Raw genomic sequence first — 19,695 nt, forward strand, 5'->3', positions numbered from 1 at the left:
TTACAGCTTTGATGCCTTCAATAACATACGTGTCATTCTTTATAAACTCTGGGTAGCCCACTTTAGCCAAAACCGCTTTTGCCTTTGGAAAGAAATGGAAGCAGATGATGGTAATGTTCATTTAAACCATGATCTTATCTTATCTGATGGAGTGGTGATTGTTAGCTTCATAACCAAGGGCCCCTCTCTATCTTTGTTATTTCAGCCATAGGCCTCTCCTACCCCCACTGCATATCTGATGTAGTAGATTGTTTGCATAGCAGCCTACATGCCTACTGTATATGTGGATACTGGGCATGCAGAGAGGTGAGACTTGCTGCTAAGATCACAGTCCCTCCATCCATCCACGCATAGATAAGAAGGGAGTTTCAGGGGATTGCCCACCAGAACACAGAATAATCTTGGGGATGGGCCAAGAACATACCTGCTCTGACATCACCAGCAGATGTCCCAAAACCTCCCAGGATGTCAAACACATGTAGAGGGGCAATTTGGAGAAACGCCCCTCCACACATTGAAAGGGTACCCCAAGTGTGCATCAGGACATCTGCTGGCACATAGTTGGCATATCCCCAACGTTATTGCATGTGTCAGCAGATGATTATCCGAACCAGTCCACTATAACTGCAGGACTACAAAATCACAGAATTGTAAGGAGCCTGAATATGATTTATTGCAATCTGCTGCTCAAAAGTAATGGTTTCTTCTGGGGTTGTAAACTCTGATTGGGAGCTATTCTTAGAGGGCCCCCTCCCCCAATATTTTTTGCAAATCTCCAGGCTTGCTTTCCGTAGTCTTCTGGAGACTGATACCAATTCCCACAGACTCCAGGCCAGTCTTGGAGAATCAGTAACCCTAGTTTCTCCCCACCTCTGACAACATGGAAGAAACCAGCAAAGTATACAATGATGCACATTCTTGTGAGATAAGGCTTTTGTAATAGATAGTTCAAACAAACAGAGAGCTCAGAAGAGCTACAGACAACAAAAAAGAAAAAAAAATCTCATTACACATTTTCCATTTAGTAGCCAGACCAATCTGAGAGGGGAAGAATTCCTTTCTGATATGGAGAATTCCTTCCTGATATCAATTCAATTCCAATTTTAGTAACAGGCCTTCACTTCCAAATATGGATACTAGATATAGCAACAACATGAAAGTAAATAAAGCCTCTACAAACTGTCTAGCAGGCAAAGTGTGGGAATATATTCCTCACAATTGATCTACATAACCATAAATTTATATGCCCAATTGCATAGCGCACATAAAACATTGTTTGCATTGAGCCAGGTACAAACATTCCTGAAACCCAGACCTTCCGCACAAAGGATGTAAATGAGCTGGGGAAGGTAGTGGGTAAACATAAGCCAGTCTGGAGCTAAACAGCTCTGGAAGCCACCACTGATCCACTAGGATCTATGGTGGTTCCAACGGTATGTGAGTCTATGTTTGGATATGTTTGCAAGGTATTAGAGTAAAAGTGCATTATTTTTGTTTTTTCTTCCTGGAAAAACTATTTAGTTTTTCTTGTGGGGTGTACTAAATCCAAGACTAGGTTTTTTCTAAGTTGTATATTAGAAATCTGGAGTACATCTTAAATTCAGAATTCTTTCCTTTTTAGAAAATGCAGGTACAGGTGGACCCCCTTCCTTATCTGAGGTTTCGCGTATCCATGGTTGGAAAATGACACCCGACCTCGGCATACGTGAGAAACAAAAAAAACCATGCCGACCTCACATATCCGCGGGTCGGGGTGGCCAGAAATGACCGCGCAGGTAATTTCCAGCCACTATTTTAGAATCAGAGCCACAAGATGGTTCCCATTTTTAAAAAAACATGATTTCCAGTCAATTTTTGGCTGTTTGGGGACACAACACGCAGGGGGGAGCAGATCAAGGTAAGAATTTCCCCCGTGAAACAGGCAATTTTTGACCAATTTTTGGCCATTTTGGAGATAGAGTGCAACTTGGGGGGAGCAGCAGAGACTGCTAAGGAGCTCCCACCCAGAAAAATCAGACGATTTTCAGCTGAAAATGGCTGACCAGGAACCTAACCTCCATGATCCCATAGGGATAAATGCTTCTATATTCCATATAATAATCTGCATAGCGGTGGAACAGAACTCCCACAAATATCAAGGTCCACCTGTATAACCTGTATTTAACCTCAACCTTTTAAGGGGGTCATCTTAGATTCAGAGTGGTCTACAATTCAGGTAAATACGGTAGTTTTCTTTTTTGGTCTGGATTTTGTTTTATTAAAAAAAAAAGTGTTCCCCGAACTTGATCTTTCTAGTCTTGAAAGTTCCCCAGCTCCTAGGATTTTATTTCCCACCTGAAATCTCCTATCTGTGACATCATAATTAATTGCTAGAGAGATAATTAATATATCACAAACTGAAAAATACAGGTGGGGAATTAGCAGTAGGAACAGATGAGCTCTTAAACAAGAAAGATCCAGTTGTCTTGCAAATGTCCCCAGTGACAGAAAAACAATGGAAGATAAATAATCTGCAGAGGAAAATAGGAAATGAAGCAAATGATAACAAAGGAGAATATGTGCACTTCGTTTTTCATAAAGCACAGGAGGGCCTCAGGAACATCTTTCAATGGCAGAGAAAGAGCAGGAAAAGAGGAATACAAAACATCATTCTTGATCATCTTATTGCTGTTTGGTACAGCTGACTAAAGCTGCTATGGCTACTAGGCTGATATATTTGAAGCTTTCAGTGTTCTTAGTTTCAGATCAAGAAAGCAAGAGGTTCAAGTTTCAGATCAAGAAAGCAAGAGATTTCCACTGAGTTGGCACTTAAATTAGCTAGGTAAAGCACAGATGTCTTGCATGTATTCAATAGTAATCATTTCAATCACTTAATTAAGCAGCCTTTGTGTTGCATCTACATAAACAAGCCTATTAAAACATTTTTTATTAAACCTACACAAGAAACAAAATAATGTACAACCACTTTTTAAGAACAAGTCCTTTTGCTGCTTAATTAATTTGTCAGTGATTTTTAGAAGAATCTATGTGAATTAAATGGTCCAGCATTATGGATGATTTATGAGAGCAGCAACCAGTGCAAAATGTTGATCAAACTCCAAAGACATTTCAACACAGAACAAAACTACACAACACCATTTCCATCCTTTTAAAAAATGTCACATTATATAAATTGCCTTTCCAGAATAAATGTTACTCTTCATTTCCTTAGCTTCATCAATGTGCATTAGGAATGTGCAAACTGGTTCGAATTCGAACCAGTTCTAATTTGAACTGGTTCGATTTGACAGTTTGAACTCAGACCCAACCAGGCATTGGTTTTGCTCTGCCAGTCCAGGTTCGAAACGAACTGGTCCGAGTTTGAAGCGAACTGGCCCCCATTCGAACCAGTTCACAGCTCCTAGAGTCTATTTCAGGTCTGTCCTCCATTTTGTGACACTTGTTTTTCTCAATTCAGCTGTCCTCCATTTTGTGACACTTGTTTTGCTCAGTTTGCTGACTTTGCATTGGCTGAGCTATTGATTCTGTGATTGGCCAGATTAGTCTGTCTCTCTGGTAGGCTGTGCACTGTGCCAGTGTATGAGAGCTGGCACCCTGTTGGCCAGTGGGGCGGGGGGAGTGCAAAGGTGGGGGCACCAAAGGAGGGAGTTTCAAACCTATTTAAATCAAGCCTCTGGCCTAGAAAATTCTCTCTGGCTGCAGTTGCTGTTTGGCTGTGGCCTGTGTGCTGCTCTCTGGAGCTGCTGGTGTGTGAGTCCTTGCAGACTGCCTATGCTTTTTTGGTCCAATCCCCTGTGTTCCCTTCTTTGCCTAATTGCCTTCTCTTTCTACCCTGTCCTCTGCTTTAAACCTTTTGCCAGTCTGTGTTTTTTCCCCCTGCGGCCTCTCTCTCTCTCTGTTCTTTGTTTGGCCAGGGCTTATCTGGGGCCTGGCCCTGCCCATCCCTCCCACCCCACCCCACCTGTATTGCCCTACATCCCTCCCTCGCTCTTCTCCTGTGTTGTTTTTTGCTTTGATTTTTAACTGTGTGTTTATTTTTTCCTGCATCCCATCCCAGTCCTCCTCGGTTAATTTCTTTGGCCAGGGCCTACCTGGAGTATGGCCCTGCCCATCCCCCCTCCACATGCATTGCCCTGCATCCCTCCCTCACTCACTCTGCTCTCTCACTCTCTCTTAGTGTTGTTTTGTTGTTTACACTCACTCTCTCTCCTAGTCCCTTTAAACTTTAAACCCCAGTGAAGCCCAGCAGAGAGGGAAAAGGAGAATCCATCTACTTCCCACCCGGTGCTGCCTGGAGTGAGAGACCAGGTAGATGCTGGGGTTCCTTCCGCTGTTGCCTGCCTGCTTCTGCTTCCCCTGTGGGAAGTGTGGGCAGGATTGGGACCAGACCCTGAGTGACTCAGCTGTTCCTCAGGTCACCTGCTCAGGTTTGGGTTTTATAGGAAGTGGCAGGTCTGCCAACGGTGGTCTGCCACCGGTGGCACCACCCAAGGGGCACCACCAAAGGGGGTCTTCCCTTTGGGGGAGCCACTTCGGGGGAGAGCGAGGGCTAGATGACTTCTGTTTAATTAGTTTTAAGCTGTTTTGGATTTGGGTTGAAGTTGCTGTAATGTGTTTGGGTTCATCTGGAGATGGGAGGATAGGGGGTGCCTTTGTTGACTATGGGGCATCTATCCCGGTGGTGGTGGGGAATAGAAGAAGTAACGTTGGCAGGTCAGCAGGCCGTTCCAGGGGAAGGGTAGTCAGAAATTTAATAGCTACTGTATTTCCCCTTCCGGCTGTCCTGCCAGTTCTTTTACTTCAGGGAGCACTGCCAACAGCCCACATAGCCTCTCCCTGCTTCTCTGTAATGCCAGGTCAGTCCAACATAAATTTGAACTCATCCATGATTTGATCATGGATGAAGGGGCCAAGCTGGTATGTATTACTGAGACTTGGTTGGGGGAGGCTAGTGGTCCAGTTTGGTCCCAGCTTCTCCCTCCAAGATATTCTGTAGAGGAGCAGGTATGGGGACGTGGGCAGGGAAGTAGAGTGGCTGTGGTCTATAAGGATAACATCTCCTTTACCAGGGTCCCTGTTAGGGTATTGGACTATATTGAATGTATGTACTTGAGTTTGGGGACCAGGGATAGATTGGGACTTCTGTTGGGGTACTGATCGCCTCACTGCCCAGTGGAATCCCTTACTGAGCTCACAGACTTGATTGCGGAAGTCGCGTTGGAGTCTCCCAGACTTTTGGTGCTGGGGGACTTCAGTGTTCATTTCGGGACCAATCTGTCCGGGGTAGCTCAGGAGTTCATAGCGGCCATAACAACTATGGGACTATCCTAAGTGGTCTCTGGACCGATGCATATTGCAGGTCACACACTTGATTTGATCTTTTACTCTGATCAGCAATAGCAATAGCAATAGCACTTACATTTATATACCGCTCTATAGCTGGAGCTCTCTAAGCGGTTTACAATGATTTAGCATATTGCCCCCAACATTCTGGGTACTCATTTTACCGACCTCGGAAGGATGGAAGGCTGAGTCAACCTTGAGCCCCTGGTCAGGATCGAACTTGTAACCTTGTGGTTACAGGGCGGCAGTTTTACCACTGCACCACCAGGGGCTCTGGTGTTCCGTGGGTGGGGACTCCTGTGATTTCCCCATTGTCATGGACGGACCACCATCTGGTTAAGGTTGGACTTACAACCACTTCCCACCTCCACAGGGGCGAGGGGCCCATTACAATGGTCTGCCTGAAGAGGTTATTGGATCCAGTAGGATTCCAAGAAGCCTTGTAGGGATTCAATGTTGGCTTTGACGGTGATCCTGTTGATGCCCTGGTTGAGAATTGGAACAACTTGTTCACCAGGGCAGTAGACACAATTGCTCCCATGCGTCCCCTCCGACCCACTGCATATTTGGCCCCTTGGTATACGGAAGATCTACGAGGGCTGAAGCGGCAAAGTAGGCGACTGAAGTGCAAGTGAAGAAAGACTCAACTCAAATCCAACAGATTGCGACATAGAGCACATCTAAAGATCTATGCTCAGGCAATAAATGTGGCAAACAGGCGGTTCTTTTCTGCCCGTATTGCCTCTGTGAGTTCACGTCCAGCGGAGTCGTTCAGGGTTGTGAGGGGACTAGTGTCTGCTCCCCCTCCCTTGAACCAGAATTTGGAGTCATCAGTTACCTGCTGTGATGTGTTTTAAGAATTTTTTACAGATAAAATCTCTCAGATTTGGGCCGACCTAGATGGAGATTCCACAATTAATTTGATGTCTGAACTGGAGTTGCCCAACAACTCCTCTTATGTGATTCGACTGGATCAGTTTCAGTTTGTGACTCCTGAGGATGTGGACAAGCTGCTTGGAGTGGTGAGGCCTGCCACTTGTTCTCTTGACCCTTGTCCAATGTGGCTTGTTCGATCTAGCAGGGAGGTTGTTGTAGACAGCCTGGTGGAAATCATAAATGCTTCTCTAAGGGAGGGCAGGATGCCTCCTTGTCTTAAGGAGGCAATGATTAGACCTCTTCTAAAGAAGCCTGCATTAGATCCCTCAGAGTTGAGCAATTATAGGCCTGTTTCCAACCTCCCATGGCTGGGCAAGGTAATTGAGAGGGTGGTGGCCTCTCAGCTCCAGGCGGTCATGAAGGAAACTGATTATCTAGACCCATTTCAAACTGGTTTTCGGACAGGCTGTGGGGTGGAGACTGCCTTGGTCAGCCTGATGGATGATCTCCAATTGGGAATTGACAGAGGAAGTGTGACTCTGTTGGTCCTTTTGGAGCTCTCAGCGGCTTTCGATACTATCGACCTTAGTATCCTTCTGGAATGTCTGAGGGTGTTGGGGGTGGGAGGCACTGTTTTACAGTGGTTCTGCTCCTACATCTCGGATAGATTTCAGATGGCATAGATTGGAGATTGTTGCCCTTCAAAATCTGAGCTTAAGTTTGGCGTCCCTCAAGGCTCCATACTTTCTCCAATGCTTTTTAACATCTACATGAAACCGCTGGGAGAGATCATAAAGGGATTTTTAGCTGGGTGTTACCAGTACACAGATGACAACCAGATCTACTTCTCCATGTCAACTTCTTCAGGAGCTGGCATATCCTCCCTAAATGCCTGCCTGGAAGCAGTGATGGGCTGGATGAGGGAGAATAAGCTGAAGCTGAATCCAGATAAGACGGAGGAACTTATTGTGTGGGGTCAGAAATCTAGAGATGATTTTGATCTACCGGTTCTAGATGGGGTCACACCATCCCAAAAGGAACAGGGAGTACTTCTGGATTCACACCTCTCCCTGGTTTCTCAAGTTGAGGCGGTGGCTAGGGGTGCTTTTTATTAGCTCCGACTGATACGCCAGCTGTGCCCGTTTCTCAAGATCAATGACCTCAAAACAGTGGCACATATGTTGGTAACCTTCAGACTTGACCTCTGTAATGTGCTCTACATGTGGCTGACTTTGTATGCAGTCCAGAAACTTCAATTGGTTCAGAATGCGGCAGCCAGGTTGGTCTCTGGGTTATCTTGAAGAGACCATGTTCCTCCTTTACTGATGGAGCTATACTAGCTGCCAATAGGTTTCCGGACAGAATGCAAAGTGCTAATTCTAAAGCCCTAAATGGCTTACGCCCTGGGTATATAAGAGAGCATCTTCTTCACTATGAGCCCCACCGCCCATTGAGGTCATTTGAGGAGGTCCGTCTCCAGTTACCGCCAACTTGTTTGGTGGCTACACAGAGAGAGGCCTCTGCAGTCGCTGCCCCAAGATTGTAGAATACGCTCCCTGCTGAGATACGATCCTCCCCATCTCTGGCAATTTAAAAACACACACCAGAAAACCCATCTTTTCACCCAAGCTTTCTCACCTTCCTAAATTTTGGGGGTTTTAATATCTGGTTTATTTTTAAATTGTTAAATTGTTTTTAAGTTTTTTCTATATGTTCTAAACAGGTTTTATGCTGTTGTTAACTGCCCAGAGACTAAAGTTTGGGGTGGTGTACAAATGTGATAAATAAAATAAAATAAAATAAAAATGTTGTTTGTTTTCTCTCCTGTGCTTGCCCCCTCCCTTTCTCCCTTCTTTTGGTGGCTGTGTGCCAGCACCCCCTTTCCATCCCTCCTTACATTCCCACATAGCCTTAACACCAGCCAGCCTTTTAATTTATTTTCAAAGTTCTTATTTTAAGTAATTTGTTTGGGTGGGTGAATCGCTGGAAAGCGTCTCATTCTGCCCTCCCCTTCCCCTCAGCTGTGCCAGCCTGTGCCACCCTGTACTGTGTGCCAGCCTCTGCTGCCACTGGTCTCCTTTTTGTCCTTGCTTGTCCTTGCTTCCTTTGGCCAGTGTGTGGGACAGATGATACTGGAAGAAGAGAGGTGAGTTGTTTTGACTTGTTGTGTTGTATCCTTTTTCTCCTAGTGGGTTTTAAATAGGGCACCCTTATTTTGCATTTGGGTGTAGGGAGAGATATTTTATGTGTTTTCTTGCAGGTTGTTGTCTCCCTTATTTTGCAGGTTCGTTCTTTCTTTCTTTCTTTCTTTTACAGGTTCCTTCCCTCCCCCATCTTTTAGGTTATTGTTGATTGCTTTTTTTTCATTGTTTATTGCAGGGTTTCTTAACCTTGGACACCCAGATGTTTTTGGACTACAACTCCCATCATCCTCAGCCACAAAGGCCATGTGTGGGGATGATGGGAGTTGTAGTCCAACAATATCTGAGGAGCCAAGGTTAAGGAAAAAATTTTAAAGATTCTAAAAAAATTAAAAATTTAATTTTTTTAAAAAAGTTTTGCTTTAGGTTCCTTTCCCCTATTTTTTTTAAGGCTGTTAGATTTTCTCTAAAAAAAGGTTCCCCCCCAATGTTTCATTTTTTCCAAAAAGGTTACCCCCACACTCCATCTTGTTTTTAATAAGAGGTTCCTAATACTCCGTCAGGTGGTTCTTCTTCTTTTTTTTTTAAGGTTCCCGCAGCCATCCCTTCAGATTTCCCCCCAAAAGGTTTTCCTCCACACAATTGGCTTAAATTATTTTTAAAGGTTTCCCTCCCCCCCCAAATTGGCTGTTTTTCCCCCATTAAAACATTTATTGCCCCCCCTTTGGCCTTTCTTTAAATCGCCCACCTTTTTTTACATCTTTGAGTAATGTCTGAGCACCGTGTTGGGAACAGGGCTTGCAGCAAGTTCCCAGGCAGAGGTGGGAGAGACTGGAGCTGGGGTGGGGGGCAGAGAAGACCCCAGTCTTCCCCATCCATGAAATCTTTGCCCCAAGTGAGGCATTTGCGCAGAGGCTCAACTACCTGGAGCCTGATGCTGTTGCAGGATGCACAATAAAATGGACTCGTAAAACTGATGTATTGTCCAAGTGAACAAATGGTAGCAGATGTGCTAACTTAGCCACTGCCCAGAGATCATTTCAAAACCTTGAGAGAGAAGTTGAGAATTATAGACAGCAGCACGAGCCGATAAGAAGGAGTGCTAGGACCCTGGCAGCATCAGCTATCAGCTGCAATGTCTCATAGTGAACACTGAGGGGGTTTTAGGGTCATAGATAAAAGTGCTGGACTCCTCTCCTCTTTGTTCTTCCAGTGTTAGTCACCATTTTGTCCCTTCAGAGATGGCTGTTTGTTTTGGTCTCCCTCTTCAGCCATAAACACAGCTGAAATCAGCTGCAGACTTTTTCACATTTATTTGTAACATTTTCTTTAAATAAATCCTTGTAGTTCTTCAATTTTAAAAGAAAAACTGTCACAAGACTCCTTGCTTTTTTGCTTTGTCACCAAACTGTTTTTGCTATTTGTGGAATGAAAGCATAGGTTTAGCACCATGGGAAGGGGAGCAGGAGCTTTAAGAAAGAGGAGAGCAGGTCCTCACCTTCTCTCCACCACCACATGCAGCTTCCTGCTGGGGCGGTGCTTGGACCAAGTACCCTCACAGCGCCAACATACTCTTAAAGCTCCCACTCTCTTCCCCTTGTCCAAACTGGTTTGGTGCACAAGCCGTGGTTCATGCACACCCCTGATGATAATGTCTAAGAGACATCAATGGGTGCTTGCCACAACTGGCAGAGAAAGAGATTTTGATATTGTCAAGCTCTGGCAACCAGAAGGTTGAGGACAAATGGAGAGAGTCTATGTCAGAGTTACTGAAGAGTCATAAAGTTACTGAAAATAAATAGGGCATTTGATGCATTATAATCTTCAGTTACAGCACGACTCCTCCAAATCATAATTCGCCAGCATGGTGTGGTGGTTAGAGTGCTGGACTAGGACCGGGGAGACTCGAGTTCAAATCCCCATTCAGCGATGAAACTGGCTGGGTGACTCTGGGCCAGTCACTTCTCTCTCAGCCTAACCTACTTCATGGGGTTGTCGTGAAAGAGAAACTCAAATATGTAGTACACCGCTCTGGGCTCCTTGGAGGAAGAGTGGGATATAAATGTAAAATAATAATAATAGCAATAATAATAATAAACTGCAAAAGGTGCAGTTCCAAGTAATTATAGACCGATAACCTGCCTGCCAACCATGTTCAAATTATTAACTGGAATAATAGCAGATGAAGTAATGCAACACTTATTAACTAATAAGCAGCTTCCAGTTGAACAGAAAGGAAACACCAGAGGCACAAAAGACCAGCTGCTGATTGACAAAATGATTTTAGAAAATTGCAAGAGAAGAAAAACAAATCTAAGTGTTGCATGGATTGACTACAAGGCCTTCGATTCATTGCCTCACACGTGGAAACTAAAATGTTTAGAAACAACTGGTGTCAGCAAAAACATTCAGATATTTATTTAAAAAGCAATGAGCATGTGGAGTACACAGTTAACAATCAATGGCGAGACACTTGGACAGGTTAGCAGAGGTATTTTCCAAGGGGACACACTATCCCCTCTGTTGTTTGTAATCGCCATGACTCCACTTTCACAAATACTAAACAGAACAGGCCTCGGATACCAAACATCTAAAACATCAAGTAAAATCAACCATCTGCTGTACATGGACAATCTGAAGTTGTATGGAAAGTCCCAATCAGAAATCGAATCAGTGCTAAACACTGTCCATATATTCAGTAGCGATACAGCAATGGAGTTTGGACTAGACAAGTGTGCTGCATTAATAATGAACCGAAGGAAAATAACAAAAACAGAAGGAATAGAACTGCCCAATGGAAGCAACATCAAGAACCTGGAAGAGAAAAAACATTACAAATACCTGGGCATTCTCCAGGCTGATAACATTGCACACACTGAAGTGAAAAGAAAAATTGGAAGTGAATACATCAGGAGAGTTAGAAAAATCCTCAAGTCCAAACTCAATGGCGGGAACACCATACAAGCCATAAACACCTGGGCTATACCTATTATCAGATACACTGCAGGAATAATAGACTGGACCCAGGCAGAGCTAGAGAAGCTGGATCGTAAGACCAGGAAAATAATGACTATCAATCATGGTCTACACTCCCGCAGTGATTTTGATAGGCTATACCTCCCTCACAGCTCAGGTGGAAAAAGAATGCTGCAAGTCCATCAAACTAGAGGTGGAGAAAAGAGGCCTTGAAGAATATATCAAGGACAGTGAAGAAGATGCACTTCAAATGGTTAATAACGAGAAACTATTCAACACCAATGAAACAAAGCAGGCCTACAAGAAAGAACAAGTCAAGAACCGAGCAGAAAAATGGAGAAATAATCCCCTGCATGGTCAATATTTGCACAATATAAGTGGAAAATCAGACATCACCAAGACCTGGCAATGCCTTAAGAATGGCAACTTGAAGAAAGAAACAGAGGGTTTAATACTGGCTGCACAAGAACAGGCACTAAGAACAAATGCAATAAGAGCAAAAGTAGAAAAATCCACAACAAACAGCAAGTGCTGTCTTTGTAAAGAAGCAGATGAAACAGTGGACCACCTAATCAGCTGTTGTAAAAAGATAGCACAGACTGACTACAAACAAAGGCATGACAAGGTAGCAGGGATGATACACTGGAACATCTGCAAAAAATACAAGCTACCTGTAGCCAAAAATTGGTGGGACCATAAAACTGAAAAAGTTGTCCAAAATGAAGATGTAAAAATATTATGGGACTTCCGACTACAAACAGACAAACATCTGCCACACCATACACCAGATATAAGTGTAGTCTAGAAGAAAGAAAAACAAGTTAGAATAATTGACACAGCAATACCAGGGCATAGCAGAATAGAAGAAAAAGAAACAGAAAAACCACAAAATACAAGGATATACAAATTGAAATTGAAAGGCTGTGGCAGACAAAGACCAAAATAATCACAGTGGTAACTGGCGCCCTGGGTGCAGTTCCAAAAGACCTTGAAGAGCAAATCAACACCATAGGGGCCACAGAAATCACTATCAGCCAATTACAAAAAGCAGCTTTACTGGGAACAGCCTATATTCTGCGACGATATCTATAACAATTGACAATAAAATTCTGGCATCCGAGGTCCTTGGGAAGGACTCTATATCTGGATAAAACAAACCAGTCAATAACACCTGTCTGACTGTGTAAATAATAATAATAATGACACTATATCTTCATGTAGAATACACCTGTGTGCAACTCTAAAGTAAGTGTGTGTGTGTGTGTGTGTGTGTGTGTGTATTTTCCACATTATGATTTTAGTTATGGGGAATGTGTGTCGAGTTTCTCATAACTGAAGCTCATGATATGGAAAGTGACCTTCTGTCAGCCTACCTATTGGGAATATGCCTTTTGAAGCTAAGCAGCCCCCTTAAATCCTTTAGCATGCATGCTGATATTCTAGCCAATCAATGGCCACAGTAGCATTACTGAGTTCCATAACATCACATAGAAAGAACTATTCTGATAGTTTAAGTAGCACCTTAACTCTGATTATTTACACAAGAGACAAGTTGAAAGACATTCCGCAATGTATTAATTTCCCCTAGATTTCTCATTTCTTTACATAGCCTTTTCTGCTGTGTGCCGCTAATATTTAACTTCTATTTTAAAACCTGTTATTCATCCGGAACAAGGATACAGAGAGCCTCCTAAGAGTAATTTGCTCTTTGAACATTATTTCAGTCATTTCATACCTCCTTCAAGATCAGAATAATGTCAAAGTCTCACGTTGCAAAAGATCATTCATGGTACTCCTGGGGAAAATAATACTGAATGGAGCAGAATGCATTGGGAAGTACAAGTTTTAGTCTTTGCTATTGTTTTTGCAGTGCTTATTTACAACCAGATGCATTCCTATTCATTCCAAAATGTGAATATTTTAGATTATTTTATTAACATTTATTTAGCAGATGAACATTTCTTTATAATTACTTGCTTACTTATATTTATAGGTCACTTTTCCATCAAAGATATCCAGAAAGGTTACCATCAACCTTCCTTTCACATCTCTGTACCTGGCTGCTGAATGAATGAGATTGGACAAAAAGCTCTCCAACCCATCTGCTACTTAGCAGACAATTGTGGACAATGCCTCTAGCCTTGTTTTTACCTGACAGGCCATCAAATATAGGGAGCATGCACAGCTCCCAAAATAGGTTAGGAGGCTTCTCCTACCCTTTTCTTGATAATGTGAACTGCCCTTATGATTCCATGAAGACTTTCCTTGCACTTGGTTTTCCTCTGTAATCCTCCAGCTCCAAACTTGGTGGTGGTTGTTGTTGTTTTCACCCCTAAGGTGTCTACATGCAGCAAACAGTCACTTCGCAGCACAAAAAAAAACAAAAAAAAACCCACAACCCAGCTTTGGAGCAGGGATTCTCTGTGGGGAAATGACATTTGTGGGAAGAACTTATCTTCCATCCCCTGTCCACCACAGTTCCAATAGCAACTGGAGCTACTGAGGATTGTTGTTGATTTTAAGAAGTGCTTCTGATTGGAAGCATGCCTCTTAAAAGCACATTTGCACGCACATCATCTTGTTTGATCCTGGGAGAGAGTCTAGAAACCTCTCCTTCCATGAGCAATCCCCTATTTAAATCCCCCCCACATAAGTTAGTATTCGCTCTGTAATGGGGGAAGAAATGTACAGCAAAGCACCATACATGCAGAAGGTCCTGGTTCAATCCTATGCGGCCCCAGGCTTTATTCGGACACAACACAAAACCGGAATTAAATGGGGCAGAGGTTGGAACTCTGTTACGTCAGAATGCGTGAAACCGGGGTTTTGAGCTGAAAGCGACCCGCAGTTCAAACTCCAATTTGAACCTTTGGTTTGCAGTAAGGTTCGCCGCCAAAACTGGAGGTTTGGCCACCACAGTGTTATGTCCAAACGTGGACACCGCCATAACCACTGTGCTGATTTTGGAACCACAATAATAGGGAGGGCATCTCAGACCTGCAATAGCACTCTGTTTATGGCTGGCAGTTGACAAGAGGGAGGTTTGGGCCCCTTCAGGCATTGAACCTCATACCTTCCCCACCAAAAAGGTACCTCTGCTTGAGTCAAATATTCTAGGGTGTAGGGGTGTAGTGATACAGGGTGTAGTGATACAGGGACAGGCAAGGACACAGTCCCAGTTCCGTTTTTCCTGAGTTCCTTGGTACCTGTGACTGTTGGGGTCTCAGCAGGGACACTATGGCCTTTGCTTTCTAAATGGAAATAGTGTGCTATCTTCCTATGCTGACAGTTTGTTACATAAGTGACTATCAAGGAAGTGCCACTGGGGTGGGCATGATGGTCTGTGTGGGCATATCTATGGCAGCAATCATGGAGAGTGCCTGCACTTCTGAATTTGTGACTACACCACTGGTAATTCATCTTGGGGCCTAGCAGCCTTGTGCTTGCCCATCATTAGTACAAGGCAGCTTCATGTTTATATATAATTTCCTGTTCTATGAGAGCAGCACTTCCTTGATCTACAGTTGCTAATTAGTTAAACAGAAATGCAGGCAGTCCTACTCATGAATCTCCTGCATAATGTCTAGCTTGGCCCTCACAAGCAGTGACTGGGCATTATATCTTTTTATACTAAGGCTTCTTGCAAATATGCCATGCTAAAAATTATCCTTGCACTAACAATAAATTCGAGTAATGTTCAAAGCAGATTTTTTTTTAAAGCCTTTATCTAAACTCATGCTATACTACATTACATTTTATTATGACCATTTAGGAGGGGGCACATATATAACTGTAGACTTGAAAGCCTGGATCTACTATGATGATGAAACGGTAGCCACAAATTTGAAATGTAATAACCACAGAAACATTTTGATAAATCTTCCTTTCTTCCTTTTTAAAGAGCAATTTTTATACTGAAGTTTCTACAAAATAAAAGCCACTGGAAAATTAACATAAAATCTGGTTTGAAAGCAAGAATCTTTCATGGCAATGGAATGGACCATTTAATTACAACAATGAATTTACTCTTTATGTGTTCTCATTTTTCATGGAAAGTAGGCAATATGAATACCATCTGCTAAAAGCAAAACACTCTGGTAGTTTTAACTCTAAGCAGGGGAAAGTGGCGGATGACCAAGGGTCAAACTACAAATGACACAAAAATGCATAATCATGTCCTGATAGGCTTGTGTTTACTTGTGAGCAGCAGCCACAAGGGACCAAAATTCACATTGGGATTGCAGTAGGGCATCATTAACCTTTTATCTCAATGCTGTTTTTTTCTCCCAAGCAGCTATTTTACCCCAAAAGTGCCATTTTAGCAAATGGTACTTTCAGGGTTGAAAAACAACTTTGGAGGGGTAATGGAAATGGAAAGTACAGAGGTAAAGGTTTAAATACTCCCTACCTCTGCACTGACACATTTATAGGACTGTCAAGCCTCCAGGACTGCCCTATGGACTCCAGGAATTGCATTAATTTCCAAGTGACTTTTGTAAGCAGTCTTGGGATTTTTAATGGCTTGAGGTTGTGAAAAATTGTGTGGTATGGGAAATAGCTTCCTTCATGTTTGGCAGCCCAATGCATTTAAAAGAAGGTGTATGGCCCTCAGAACCTATTTAAGTGTATCTCATGCAGGACCTTAGTCAAACTAAATAGTATCTGTGAACTAAAGTTGTAGGACTGATCAACATCCAAACTATTGTAGCATTGGTACAAGAATGGTGCACGTGCACTTCAGGGGAGGGGTGATCTCCCCTTTCCCTTGAAGTCTACTGTGACTCCCAAAAATATGTCCCTGAGGGTTGCATAGCCCTAAGGGACTTTTTTTTCCCCTAGGAGTCTCAAGTCAGGTTCAGAAGGAAAGGGAAGCTGACAGAAATATCCAACACATGAATCATTCATTCATTCATTCTATTTGCACACCATCCCAAACTTCTGTCTCTGGGCGGTTTACAACATAAATTAAAACAGACATTAAAAACCTTTAAACCTTTTGAAATGACAAGTCTAGTTTAAAAGCTTGGGTGAAAAAAAAGTGTCTTTAAATACTTCTTAAAAGTTATAAGTGATGTGGAGGCTCTTATTTCAGCAGGGAGCGCATTCCAGAGTCTTGGGGCAGCAACAAAGAAGGCCCGTCCCTGTGTAGCCAATAGATGAGCTGGTGGCAACTGCAGACAAACCTCTCTGAATGATCTCAATGGACAATGGGGCTCATGGTGAAGAAGGTGTTACCTTAAATACCTAGGGCCTGAGCTGTTTAGGGCTGTATAGGTTATAACCACCACCTTGTATTTTACCCAGAAACATACTGGAAGCCATTGTAGTTCTTTCAGCACAGGAATAATATGGTCTCCTCTAGATTACCCTGAGACCAACCTGGCTGCCACATTCTGTGCCAACTGCAGTTTCTGGACTATGCACAAAGTCATTCCCACATAGAGTGCATTGCAATAGTCAAGTCTAGAGGTTACCAGCATATGTACCACTGTTCTGAGGTAGTTTATCTCAAGAAACAGATGCAGCTAGAGTATCAGCCAAAGTTGATAGAAAGAACATCTGGCCACTGCCTCAACCTGAGACACCAGGGAAAGATTTAGATTTGGAAGTACTCCCAGACTGTGTACCTGTTCCTTCTGAGGAAGTGTGACCCCATCCAGAATTGGCAAATCAAAATTGTCTCCCAAGTTCCAACCCCACACAATAACTACCTCCACCTCATCTGGATTCAGTCTCAGTTTGTTATATCTCATCCAGCCCATTACTTCCTCCAGGCAGGCATTTAGGGAGGTTATTCCTTCTTCTGATTATGTTGACATGGAGAAATAGATTTGGGTGTCATAAGCATACTGATAACACCCTGCACCAGTTCTCCTGATGATCTCTCCCAGTGATTTCATGTAGACTAGCTGGCCCAGCGCAGAACATCTGTGCCCTAGATCTCCCAGTCTCTGGCCCATCCCCTTGGCTCCTGCTCTTTCTCAGCAGCAGCTGCCCACCTCAACCCATCTCCTACCTTCTCTCTCCTTGCCGTTGTCGCCCTCCTTCCTCCTCTGCCCACCTGCTCTTTCTCAGCAGCAGCTGCCCACCTTAGCCAGTCTCCTGCCTTACTGTTCTCCTCACTGTTGTTGCCCTCCCTCCTCCACCACCCTCCTGCTCTTCCTCGGAAACAGCTGCCCACCTCAGCCCATCTCCTGCCTCCTCTCTCCTCACCCTCCCTCCTTCACTGCCCTCCTGCCCTTCGTCAGCTGAGCTCGGGTGAGGAGTTTAAGCCCGCGATGCTGGAGATTTCCATGAAGGCACTTGCCACCCCCAAGATGCCCACTTCAGCCATCGCCATCATGCTGCCCCAGCTCTCTCTCGCCATGCATGTGCTTAGCGCTGCCTGGGTGGGGCTTGCCACATAAAACTTTAGTGTGTGTGTGTGTGTGTATGAGCATTGGAGTCAGTATGGAACCATGGGGGACATATAAAAGTTCGCATTTGGCAGAGCATCTAGAAGCGTCACCATCTGGAATCTGCTAAAGAGGTAGGAGTGGAACCACTACAAAGCAGTGCCTCCTACTCCCAACCCCCTCAGATGCTCCAGAAGGATAATATGGTCAATAATATTGAAAGCTGTTGAGAGATCCAAAAGGACCAACAGAATCACACTTCCTCCCACAATTCCCCATTGGACATCATCCATCAGGCTCACCAAGTCAATCTCCACCCCATAGCCTGCCCCAAAACCCATTTGAAATGGGTCTAGATAATCAGCTTCCTCCAAGAGTGTCTGGACCTGGGAGGCCACCACCCTCTCAATTATCTTACCCAGCCATGGAAGATTGGAGCAATTACATGAAAGAATTACATGAAAGAAGCACACAGAGATTGTGGAATCTTGTTTTTTAAATCCTGTATAGTAATTGTATATATGCTTAATGCTTTGTATAGAACTTGTGTATATGCTTTAATGCTTTGTTTGTGTGTCTCTTTCCTTACTTTGGTCAGCATGAGGAAGAGAAAATGAATGACTGTACAAGTGTGTGAGGCACTGCTTTAGGCTTCACTGAAGCCCTAAGATTGCAACTGGCATCTAAAATATTTACAAGAATGTTTTCCATTGCCTAAACTAATACAATGTCAACTAGTTTAGTTGTGACTTGAAAACTCCATAACTCATAAGGTGAGATGAACACTCAGACATTATCTTGATATAAAATGCTAATTGGTTAGGAGCACTTTATCTGCAAAAAGATTGATGGAATCCACATTACAAAATGCACCATTAAATAGTCTATTTATTTAGCAGGGTTTCTTTAATTATTTCCACCACCTGTCATTTTATACTCTATTTTTTCTTGAGACGATAAAGAAATGCACAATTAACCTGTCAAATTTTGACCTGTAGTTTGGCAAGGTCATGGTGCACATATATCACTCTGACCTACATCGGATCCAGAGGCTGCCTGAAAATTATACAATACACCAGGCGAGAGTGGTAGCTTTCACAGAAGATGAGACTTTATGTAGTGCTGGGGTGGCAGAACACTCCCCACTTCTTGGCTTGAATGGACAGCTGCTGTAAGTCTACATTGCTCTCTACTTTAGACTGAGAGCTTCAGCACTGAGAAAGCATTCTTGAAGAATTCACAATAAATTATTCTGAAGATCACCATCACAGAAAGTTTCTATCAAATCCTAAGTTAATTTCCTTCAGTTGAAGCAATTGCCTCCAGACAATATCACCTCACACCAATCTATATATTTAATCCCCGTAGACGTGCCTCAGCCTCTGTGGGGATGCGTCCCGGCAACCCAGCTGATTGGCTGGGCAGCGGAGCGGAGGGACGCACCTGATTGGCTGAGGCGCGTCTGTGGTGGAGGACAGAGGCAGCGGCGGGCCTTGCCAGGCCATGGAGGCCAGGGCGGCGGCGGGCCTGGCCCGGCTGGGGAGGCCGGCGGGGGCCCCGGCCCGGCCGCGGAGGCCGGTGGCAGCAGGCCTGGCCCAAACGTGGAGCCCGACGGCGAACACGGAGCCTGGCGGCGGTGGGTCCAGCCCGATTGCGGAGCCCGGCAGCAGCCCGGCCGGAGACTGGGGCGGGGGGCAGAGAGGTAGCCGGCCCAAAAAACACACAGATGCTCTGTGCGCGGGTCAGCTTGTACGTAATTATTTCTCACTAACTGGAAAATATAAATTTTTTAGGATTTGCCTCAGTTCAGCAATAGGAAACAAGGAACACAAGTCATTTCATATCAAAAAGAAAAGCTAAAGGAAAGTTCCAATCAATGTTACCACGGCAACCTGTTTAGGGGCTCCTAGGAGTACCCCTATACCTAGTTTTGGGGCTACAGTCCGGTAGTTCTCACATTCTGC

General features: G+C 43.9%; 1 protein-coding gene and 1 long non-coding RNA gene across 3 annotated transcripts in view; one reads left to right on the forward strand and one right to left on the reverse strand.

Moving 5' to 3' along the window:
- PHEX (phosphate regulating endopeptidase X-linked) overlaps window positions 1-19,695 on the reverse strand; it is a 178,266-nt gene that overhangs the window by 65,299 nt on the left and 93,272 nt on the right. For both annotated transcript variants that reach the window (XM_053305270.1, XM_053305271.1), the window contains one exon: window positions 5-82. In XM_053305270.1, the coding sequence (XP_053161245.1) occupies window positions 5-82 (78 nt within the window). The remainder of the gene's footprint in view (window positions 1-4; window positions 83-19,695) is intronic.
- LOC128349233 (uncharacterized) lies at window positions 3,622-15,264 on the forward strand. The gene is made up of 3 exons (XR_008318642.1): window positions 3,622-3,746; window positions 8,241-8,365; window positions 13,330-15,264. It is a non-coding gene; the product is annotated as an uncharacterized LOC128349233 (long non-coding RNA).

The sequence above is a fragment of the Hemicordylus capensis genome, chromosome 3, assembly GCF_027244095.1.
Source record: "Hemicordylus capensis ecotype Gifberg chromosome 3, rHemCap1.1.pri, whole genome shotgun sequence".
Lineage (NCBI taxonomy): Eukaryota > Metazoa > Chordata > Lepidosauria > Squamata > Cordylidae > Hemicordylus > Hemicordylus capensis.